This window comes from Patella vulgata, chromosome 6 (assembly GCF_932274485.2).
Source record: "Patella vulgata chromosome 6, xgPatVulg1.2, whole genome shotgun sequence".
NCBI lineage: Eukaryota > Metazoa > Mollusca > Gastropoda > Patellidae > Patella > Patella vulgata.
This window is the reverse complement of record NC_065884.2, coordinates 3,319,722-3,330,903: the sequence shown is the minus strand read 5'-3', so window position 1 is coordinate 3,330,903 and position 11,182 is coordinate 3,319,722. Positions and strand designations below refer to the sequence as shown.

Genomic DNA, 11,182 nt, shown 5'->3' with positions numbered 1-11,182 from the left:
GGTTCCATGTACACATTGGCGTGCACGTAAAAGATCCCTTGACAGTTGGAATTCGATATAAGAGTAGGTCGTAGTGCCGCTGTCCGGGCCAAATTTCCCTCATAGCACACTGTATGGCGTATGTCCGTCTTCATTAGCCCAGTTTAGGAGCAGAACAGTAGGACGTTTAACCCCATTTCGTTTCATTTATAATGTAAATGATAACACAACAACTTCGTTTGTAATATAGAATTTACTGTCAACGCACATACCATAGGCAAAGATTATTTTAAAAGAGCAAAGCGACGAATTATATCCAAACTTTATTTTAAGAGAGAAAAACGACGAACTATATGCAAAAGTATTTTAAAAAAACAAAAACAAAAAACAGATGAAGCAGACGTAAGTTACAAACTGAACCTCTTACTCTTCTTTTTGGAAGAAAGTAACACTGGAATCGTATTTTTGAAATAAAATAAAACACTGGAAGAGTATAATTGAACCAAAAAACAACTGTGAACCAGAATTAAATAAACCACTTGTCCAAGAAAAAATAACCCAGAAATTAGAATTATTTGAATCAGACCATTTTGACATTTGATTCAAATAGATGACGGATTGATTTAAGCTCCACCAATTCCGCTGGGTTTGGTAGTAGTTGTAGTAGAGTTGAAAGGGTCATCGTCACATCGTGTAATAATTACCTGCAAAAATACAAAAAATATAAAAATATAAGCGTAAACCAAGTACTTTATTTTAAATGAAATATTTTGAGGATGGCTAGATAACTTTCATTGTCAATTGATAAACGTTTCGTCGATAGACGTCAAGGCCCCAGTTAACGTTTTACTGTTCTGTTACGACTGGGATAATGAAGACGACGAACTAACGCATGCTAATCGTTGCTTATTATTTAGTGTTCGAGTTAATGCTTTACTGTTCTGTTCCGACTGGGCTAATCAGGAGGAGGAGCTAACACATGCTAATCGTAGCTAAATATTAAGTATTAGACGCGGGGTTAGGGTTAACCAATCTTTGTGGCTGAAATTGCTCTTAGTGGATGAGAGTGAGAACAACCCTAGGGCTTCCAGTGTGCTACGCCAAGTTCCGGCCCTGAACGGTTAATTCAGGTGACACGTCAAGCTATGGTTATAACCGCCCTTGATGCGACGAAGAAGTAGCGAACGGCGATTATGTGTATAAACCTACACCTATAACGTTTGGACCGAACACGACCATCATCTAAGTCAACAATAAATTATATCATTAAACACAATTGTCATCGTTAAACATAGTTAATACAAGGGTTATTTTCATTTATCATTTAAAAACTTACGTATTCAATCCATCCACGAAAACTATTTAATCTGTTACCATGACCCAACTGAAAGGCACATGGTGATACTTCTAGCAGTCCTAGAAACATGAAGACGATAAGTATTTGAGAATCGTTGTTATTGGTGATATATTAAAGAGAGGGAGAGGGAGCGAAGGAGCGAGAGAAGGATGGGGTTAACGTCCACTCGACACAAACCATGGGCTAAGGAAGACGGGCATACGCCACGCAGTGTGCTATGAGGGGAATTTTGCCCGGACAGCGCTGCGGCCTATTCGTATATCGAATTCCAACTGTCAGGTATTCTTTTCATGCGTACACGGGGTCTTGGGGTTCCTCTCCCCCGAACGACCAGGCAGATATCTGGCATGTCAGGCCCCCCATCCTTTTGCACTGGAAAGGGAAACCACGGCTTAAAATCTTGAGGAACCTTCTCGGCAAAACCGGGAGCGAGCTCGAGACTCCCTGGCTAGCGAGCCAGTGTCTTACTCACTGAGCCACCGCGACTCCGCCATATTACAAGAATTGATACTATACTATTACCTGCGAATTGCGTGACATCTCTTTGAAGGCCATCTTGGCCACTGAAAGTTCCAGACTTGATTTCATATACAATTTCTTTCCAGACGGTCTACAAATAAAATGAAATGAATGTGGTTTAAGGTCCTTCTGTTGTGCTCCGTGACTAAAGATTAGTCCACTACTGTTTCAGAAATGAAATGTAGTTTAACGTCCTATACTAATGAAGACGGGTATACGCCATACAGTGTGCTATGAGGGAAATTTTGCCAACTGCCAGGGATCTTTTACGTGCACGTCAATGTATGCACGGATCCTCGGTTTTTCATCCCATCTGAACTGCCAGGGGACTTTGTACGTGCACGTCGATGTATACACGGATGCTCGGTTTTTCGTCCCATCCGAAAGATAAGACAGCTGTCCTTGTCAGGCTTACAATCTTTTAGCAGGACATTTACACACGTTACATATATTCTCTAGTTATCGTATATGTCATTCGATAACACAATAGTATCAATGATATTCGAATTCGAAATTAAAATTCACTAATATTTGGTCCATTTCAATTAATATTAATGTCGTTACCTTACCGTGAAATATGGGATCCTAATGTCAACTACTCACTTCACAACGAACTTTTTAAAATCAGTACACGTGTCGTGTACTCTATGGGTATAATGCACTCGGCAAACCTCGGTTGATTCAGTTACTCAACATCTAGTCTCGGCTGTATGACGGTAAGTGATGTACCTACGCCTATACAATTGCGATGCGGCACCGATTTACTTATTAAAAAAATTGCAGCTTTTAAACAGAAGTTATCAAAATTGCGTCGTTCGAAGCGTGCGTAGAATTTTAGTGCAAAGTTGTCCTTGTTTCAAGAAAATCGGATATACTTGAAAAAAAACCCAGCTAGATGTAGGGTACTGGAATCGCCGAGGTTTGCCGAGTGGTGTGTAATCGTTACAGGCGATTGTAACGAAGAAAGAAAAACATTTCACAAAATACATTGCGGGAATGATTAAATATTCACAAACGATAAAAAAATAATTTAAGAGAAAAATGTGTAAAATGGACTAAGCAGATGAAAACGTCTGCCATTCAATTTGAACTGTTCGCGTTTTTCACCGAATATAATTGATTAGAAATTACAAAAAGGGTGTTAATAAGTTTATAAACACCCATATTACATTAATATGTGTTTTATACCCACGTGCTAACGCCATTTAATACCAGTATCATTATTTTAAAGTTACAATTTCATATTTTCTAAGAAAGACAAAACATAATTATTTCTATGTCTTTTGCTCAATAGGTTGTCAACTCACTATTATACGATCATAGGTGTAATTCTCACACTTAAAACCCATTTACACCGGAAAGAATAATACAATAACCTCCCAATTACCTCCCTTGTTTTCTATTCTCCAACATGGAGTAGCTATCTTCAAACGTTTGAATTTGAAGTTGAAAATGATATTTTTGCCAATTTCTCAACTGGCAATAGTGAATTATAGGATTAATAGAATTATTCTTTAACAAGGTAGGATTGTTTATACATACCATCTTTTTTAGGGCTTTATTTTAATACATTTTAAAAATATAACTTAAAAATATGAAATTGTTACTTTAACTGACAGTCGATGTGAAAGAAATACAACGGCGTTTAACATCCTACTGTTCTACTCCGACTGGACTAATGAAGAGGGTCATACGCCGTACAGTGTGCTATGAGCGAAATTCTCCCAGTACAGTGGGGCTACGGCCGACTCTTATAATATATCGAATTCCAAGTGTCAGGGTTATTTTTCATGCACGACTATACCTTGTTCCTTGCCAGGTCATCCGTCAAGCACCACTGACAAGGGGTAACCACACCGGAAAGTCCCAATTACCTTTCTTACTCACTGAGCCAGCGATGTGATTGTTTGTGAAAAGAACTCAGGAGACACGGGTTCGCTTCCGGTGTTGGCCGAGAAAGTTCATCGAGATTTTCCGGCGTGATTTCTCTCTTGTCAGTGGTGCAGAACGAAGGGTTTGACAAGAACAGCTGTTTAGTCGTTCGGATGGGACGAAAAACCGGGGTCCCGTGTACACATTGGAGTGCACGTAAAAGATCCCTTTGCAGTTGGAATTCAATATAAGAGTAGGCCGTAGTGCTACTGTCCGTGCAAAATTTCCCTCATAGCACACTGTATGACGTATGCCCGACTTCATTAGCCCAGTTCGGAGTAGAACAGTAGGACGTCAAACCTCATTTCATTTCAGTTGGACGTTAAATCTCATTTCATTTTATTTGAAACGTGAAGAAATATAAAGGTTTAACTTACGGAGGAATTGGTATTAAGTGTCTGTGCTGATCTTGAAACGCTTTTAGCTAAAAATTCAGTAGATTGGCCATTAGCTATGATTGCAATTGTTGAGGGTTTGTCACAGTCACTATTAGAAACAACGGCTTGCTGGGTTGTTTGGTCCGGAAATTCTGGTCGGTATTTCACATAAATGCTGATTCTTGATCGGAAATCAACATTCGACAAGCGAAGTATCCGGATGCTACTGTTACCATTAAAATATGCTTGTCCATTCTGTCTAACAGCACCGTAGTTATCATATTCTCCAGGTTCGGCTGTTTCAAAATCGATGTGAACAATCGGCTTACAAACTGAAAGGTTATTAAAGAAGGAGATTATCGACTTAGGAAATAAGATATTGAATTCTTTGTTTCCCATACGGAGAGAAAAATGGGGTTTAACGTCCACTCAACACAAACTAGGTCATTTCGGGACTAACGCATGGTTCAATTTTATTTCAATAATTCGCTTGCGCGTAGGGGTCTTTAGCAGTGGGATGAAACCGGGAGGAGCCGGAGAAAACCCACGAGGTTGGACAGACAACCCTACTCCTTGCCACGTACAACCGGGGAATCGAAACCCCACCAGTTGACTCAATGACAGACCGCATGATACAGAGCCCACGTGCTAACCATTCGGTCATCCAACCCCCCTTCCCATATGTTGTTGCGACAGAGGTGAAATGAGTGGTTAGGGGAATACTTTACAGCATTTGGCGACATTAGAATCGATAACTGAACTATCACAGTTTCTGCTGCTGAACTGATCGGTCTTGCTTCTTTTTTTTGTTTCAATCAATGATTGGACCAACGGTTAACGGATGTTGTGGTCACAGAGGTTGAATAGATGGATTCTAGAATACTTCACAGAAAGTATGGGTCGCGGGTCTAACCTTTTCCTGGTGCTCAGCGGGAGACAAACCCATGATGACACTCATTATCCTTGCCGTAGGCGACCCTATAGACTAGATATTTGGGCTATTGCAATTCCTGCAGCTGGACGGTTACATTGGTGGCTAAGCGTTGGTGGAGAACTCATACTAGAATCTTACATAGAAAGCATGGGCCACGGGTCTAACCTTTTCCTGGTACCTACCGGGAACCGAACTCGCGACGATGCAGGAAAGTAAGACGTTAAACCCCATTTAATTTTATTTTAAAAGAGGGTCGCGTATTGGAACCGTTTTACTTTCAATCCAACAAACTAAATATCTCAGCAAACCAACTGGTATGAATGATTTGAACAGGGCCCTCTCTAAACTGGACACACAAACCCACCGGACATGATTAGCCATTACTCTATACCACTTGTAGGCCTACTTAAGAGCTAGGTCTTTAGGTAGATCCTATGATGATCCCAAACATCATCATTGGACTCTTGTAACTCAAAAGGGGATACATTTCTTATTCGCATGCTCTTAGTCCTCTATCTCTTACCTACAATTGGCTTTCTAGCTAGTTTCATAGGAACCACTTGTCTGCGATATCGCCCCGAGTGCAAGCAGACGTTAAATCCGACACCATGACACGTCAGGTCTGGTCCGCAAGACAACCACACGCATCAATAAATCATCAACTCACCTGCTGCACATGATGTGTACGCAGCAGTAATACAACCACACGCATCAATATCATAAGCTGTACCAGGAGGACAGGGCATCTTATAAGTTCTTCCATTTGTCTGCCAGTTGAAGAAACACGGGTCATTTCTTATTGCAGCAAATTTGCAGCGTAAGCAACAATCTATAAAATAAAAATGGCTATGATAATAAAAGACTTCGACTAATGAAAGAAAGTAACTTCCTTTTACATCGGCACGTAATATAGTGGTTTGGTTTGGAGTGGAAGGCACTGAAATGAAATGAATTGAAAATGGGGTTTAACGTCCTACTGTTCTGCTCCGAACAGGGCTAATGAAGACGGACATTCGCCATACAGTGTGATATGAGGGAAATTTTGCCCGGACAGCGGCACTACGGCCTACTCTTATATCGAATTTCAACTGTCAAGGGAATTTTTGCCCTCCGTCCTGCATCACTGACTAGGAGGAACCACGCCGGAAAATCTGGATGAACACGATTCTTTTCCAATTTGCGGTTCACGTTATATTTTACACCGTATCGCGATATTTATTCAATAAATTAGACAGTAGGGCGAATAGCAATTACCTATCAATTTCGTGTAAAGAAAAATCTCGGTAGGGCGTATAGCATTTACCTATCAGTTCCGTGTAAAGAAAAATCCCGGTAGAATAATAATATGTCCCGGTCTTCCAGAATGCATATCATTACAAAAACTGACCTACTAGTCTCGTGCAAATTACGACCCAGAAACTTGATAAGACATTCTCCATTGGACAAAATACCGGAAGTCATCAATTTTACACCAATTAATCGCATTTGACACTCATTTCGTCTTAGCGATATCGGTGGCCCTTACGAAAATCGTTACGAAATTTCAGGAAGCCTTCTTAAAAAATGTTAATATGCTTTTTTCAAGGCATCCTTATTCTTACTAAATTTCAACTTGATACATCAAATAGTGACGGCTATATGCCATCTTGAATGTCGAAAAAATGACGAAGAAAACTTTCGCAAATCTTTGATGCTAATATTAATCGAGCGAACTTCCGAATTTCGAAAAACCACCAGTCAGAGCCCATATGGGATTCGCCCAAAGAATCCAAATTGAAAACCATGAAGAAGATCCGTTGAGAAATGTACAATCTGAGATTATTGTTGTTTGTCCTATCCATAAAACACAAAATGAAAACTCGAAGAAGATCCGTTGAGAAACAACTGAGATATGGGCAATCTGAGATTATTTTTTTGTCCTATCCGTAAAACACTTCCCGTTTGTCAAAATGACCTAATTTATATTTAATAAATAGATCCATGGAGGCCAACCACATCTACCTTGGCAGAGTGTTTGCATCGTTTTGACTGCACACACTGATTACCCCCTCCCCCCTCCACAAAAATAATAAAAACACTTACAGAAACAATATGTGTTTCGACCGAAGGTCCGAACCACGTAAAAATGTGTTAGGTTTAAAATCTATTACATACTTTTAGGAGGTGCGTCTTTGTTGCAATCGGTGTCTATAACGCACTGACCATTCTTGTAGGCGTATCCAGAAGAGCAAAGCTTGGCTTGTGAAACTCTGTTAGTACACATATAATGCTCAGCACAATTTCCACTGGTCTTGTAAGAGCTAACAGTACCATTAATACAGGGATCTGAATAAAAATCATCGTAGAACGTAATAACCATCGCCAGAGTTATGCCCAGTTTTTAACGCAATCATTTCAGCACTTAACTGGTAACAATTATTAACGAGAGAGAGAGACAAATGGGGTTTAACGTCCACTCGAAACAAACTAGGTCATTTCGGTAATAACATATGGCTCGGTTTTATTTCAAAAATTCACTAGCGCGAATGGGTGTTTAGCAGTGGGGGGAAACCAGAGGACCCGGAGAAAACCCACGAGGTTGGACAGGCGATTCGAAACCACGCCAGTTGACTCAATGACAGACGTTATGATACAACGCTCACGTGCTAACCATTCAGCCATCTAACTCCCCCTGATCATATATATAGAGAGAAATGGGGTTTAACGTCCACTCGACACAAACTAGGTCATTTCGGGACTAACATATGATTTAATTCTTTTCAATAATTCGCTTGCGCGTAGGGGTCTTAAGCAGTGGGAGGAAACCGGAGGATCCGGCGAAAACCCACGAGTTTGGACAGGCGACCCAACTCCTTGTCACGTACAACCGGGGATTCGAAACCACGCCAGTTGACTCAATGACAGGCCTTATGATCCTTGATCATATAAGTTACCATAGTAATGTACTATTGGTGATATCTTTCGTTTAGGATATTGCGCGATCACAAACGCCTAACGCCGTGGAGCGTGTGCGAAAATTGTACTTTTCTGCGTTTGTGTTAAGGTTAGACCGATTTCGTTGTACCAAAGTATTTTTCTGAATACAGCCATTTCGACATTTCCAGCCTCTTCAACAATTTATGCAAATTATAATAATATGTATATATCTTACCATTAGGACAATGGACTTGTCCAATAAAGTTACATGTTAGTAGAGTTTGATCCCAGAAGGTTCCAAATCCGCACTGCTTTATCTCAAAACCTGCCAAATTTCCATTTCTCACAAAATTACATTGGATGAATTTATCACATTCCAGATGAGGATTGTATCCAATACCATTTCTAATCGCACAGTCCCTACATGCTCCACTTCCGGAATTATATGTCGTGTTGTCTGTTGTAACTGATGGCGTTGTGTTTGTAGATTGTCCTAAAACAAAAAATAACTTTCCTTGTATTCTTTATAACTTTTAGTTGAGAGAGAGAGAGAAATGGGGTTTAACGTCCACTCGACACAAACTAGGTCATTTTGGGACTAAAATATGGTTTAATTTTATTTACATAATTCGCTTGCGCGTAGGGGTCTTTAGCAGTGGGAGGAAACCGGAGGACCCGGAGAAAACCCACGAGGTTGGACAGGCGACCCTACTCCTTGCAGCGTACAACCGGGGATTCGAAACCACGCCAGTCGACTCAATGACAGACTTTATGATACAGCGCACGCACGCTAACCATTCATCCATCCAACCCCCCCCCCCCCCACACACACACACACACACACACACACACACACACACTTTTAGTTGAAGTGCTTAGTCTTAGACAGAAGCGGGGTTGGACGGCCGAATGGTTAGCATGTGTGCATTATATCATAAGGTATGTCTTTAAGTCAACTGGCGTGGTTTCGAATCCCCGGTTGTACGTGACAAGGAGTTGGGTAGCCTGTCCAACCTCGTGGGTTTTGTCTGGGTCCTCCGGTTTCCTCCCACTGCTAAAGACCCCTACGCGCAAGCGAATTATTGAAATAAAATTGAACCATGTGTTAGTCCCGAAATGACCTAGCTTGTGTCGAATGGACGTTAAACCCCATTTCTCTGTCTAACCGGTCAGGTCTTCATGTAGTGTAGGCCATCGAAAGTATAAAAATAAAATAAAACCAAGTACGAACAATCCAAACCATAAGACAGAATTCGAAGTCCTAAAAAACGTTATAGGCAAAATAGTGTATTCAAGCAAAATAGTGTAATCAAGCAAATGGACTGCTCCTCGCACAAAACGGGGTGTTGCATTGTCAACTGTCATATTCCATTAACAGGAGGCTGGCAAACCGCCTCCTGCAAACATTCCTGGATCCGTCCCTGATATATGTAACCAAAGTGGCCAATATAAGATAGACATCGTAAAAAATAAACAACGTATCAAATCAAGTGAATGGATCCGGTGGTCAGCTGTAAGCGTCCACTGCGCTGTAGAATTCGGGTCCTGTAATGCCACAGGCTTCAATCAAAATAAAAAAAGTTCTGATTTACAAGAAGTAGCAGAAATAATTCGATTGGTCGATGTAAGAGCAAGAAATGGCGTTTAAAATAGCGCACAAGCGAACACAACATAACACCTTATAAGAGAAGGAATATTAATTATCTACACATCTATAAGTTTAATGAAAAAGAGTGGGTTGGGTAACCGAATGGTTAACGCGTGCGAGTTGGATCACAAGGTCGGTCATTAAGGCACGATACTGGATCTTGACCGATCTGGAAAATATCTGTTCATGTTTATACCCACAATTCTAACCCTAACCCTTCAGAATAGTTTTACACACAATCCACCGTTGTTACAGCTTCAATTTGTACGTTTGACATGTTATTTATAAACCTAACCCTAACCCTAGAGAAAGATATTTCTCAGATCGTACAAAGATCTAGTATTGTGCGTCATTGAGTCAAGTAGCGTGGTTTAGATTCTCCGCTTGTATGTGACAAAGAGTAGGGCGGCATGTCCAGTCTCGTGGGTTTTCTCCGCGTCCTCCTGCCCCCCCCCCCACTGCTAAAGACCCCTACGGCCAATCGTATTATTGAAACAAACCTTATGATACAGCGCGCACTCGCTAAAAAATTACGGCTATCCAACGCCCCAAACCGTATGATTAAATCTTGCATGTAATGCCATTCAGTCATTCAACTACTTTTTAAAAAAAACACAATAGAATTCTTACCATTGCTGAATGAAGCAAGCGACATCCCAATCACCAACACAAACAGTAAACTTTTCGCCATGGCAGCTGTAAAATGAAAGTATGTGATCAGTGTATGATTGCTTAGACAAAGAGATTCTCTTTGAAAGTCAATATTGTTTCGTGAAATGAAACCAAACGAGGTTTAAAGCCTTAGTGGTCTGCGTCCACCAGGACAATGAAGTCGGACACGCGCCATGCATTGTGCTATGAGATGCGTCTTCTGGAACCTGCAGTCAATGGTGTATACGGTGTTCTTCCCATCCGAACGACTTGGTGCTATTGCTGGTCATTCCTTCCGTTCTGATCCACTGACATTGGGAAACCAGGTTGAACATCCCTGAGAGTAACTTGCACAGCGAACACCGGAATCGAACACGCCCCCTACCCATTCCTTCCCCGCCCCCCAAAAAAAAACCCGACATCAGAAAATATTGCGTGATTCCCCAATATCTAAGCAGAGGTATCAGCTGTTCTAGAAAGTAAAAATTAAAACTCTAATTCAATACTTACAAATATGGAAAGTGACGAGGTTGTTAACTGACCAAGACGACAATCTAAATGTTAATTTTAAACCAAGTCATTTATATTTATAGCATTTATTGAATCACCTAAACTGAAAAGAATTATCTGGATCATTTTTTCTGATACAAGTAACCCGATTTTCACATTGAAAAGAATATATTATCATAATTTAAAGGCACACCAACTAGGTGGTACACATATATCTCGGTACGACACGTCAGATGGTACTTTATATCTCGGTACGACACGTCAGATCGTAACATATATCTCGGTACGACAAGTCAGATCGTAATATATATCTCGGTAGAACAAGTTAGATCGTAATATATATTTTGGTAGAACAAGTC

The 11,182-nt window shown here is 40.6% G+C and overlaps 1 protein-coding gene across 1 annotated transcript; it reads right to left on the bottom strand.

Moving 5' to 3' along the window:
- Positions 1 to 217: 217 nt before the first annotated feature.
- Positions 218 to 10,908, bottom strand: LOC126823240 (protein PIF). Its single transcript, XM_050551945.2, has 9 exons — positions 10,824 to 10,908; positions 10,293 to 10,358; positions 8,250 to 8,507; positions 7,253 to 7,423; positions 5,766 to 5,927; positions 4,165 to 4,496; positions 1,859 to 1,946; positions 1,316 to 1,395; positions 218 to 683 (listed from the first exon to the last, which is right to left on the bottom strand). Exons 2-9 carry the CDS (start codon positions 10,351 to 10,353, stop codon positions 603 to 605), a joined length of 1,233 nt encoding a protein of 410 aa, XP_050407902.1. The 5' UTR covers positions 10,354 to 10,358; positions 10,824 to 10,908; the 3' UTR covers positions 218 to 602.
- Positions 10,909 to 11,182: the final 274 nt, after the last annotated feature.

Coding starts and splice junctions, on each gene's coding strand:
- LOC126823240 (XM_050551945.2), bottom strand. CDS start 10,353: ATGGCGAAAAGTTTACTGTTTGTGTTGGTGATTGGGATGTCGCTTGCT. Junction 1,947..4,164: donor CACTTAATACCAATTCCTCC/GTAAGTTAAACC, acceptor TTTTATTTGTAG/ACCGTCTGGAAAGAAATTGT. Junction 1,396..1,858: donor AGATGTCACGCAATTCGCAG/GTAATAGTATAG, acceptor TCATGTTTCTAG/GACTGCTAGAAGTATCACCA.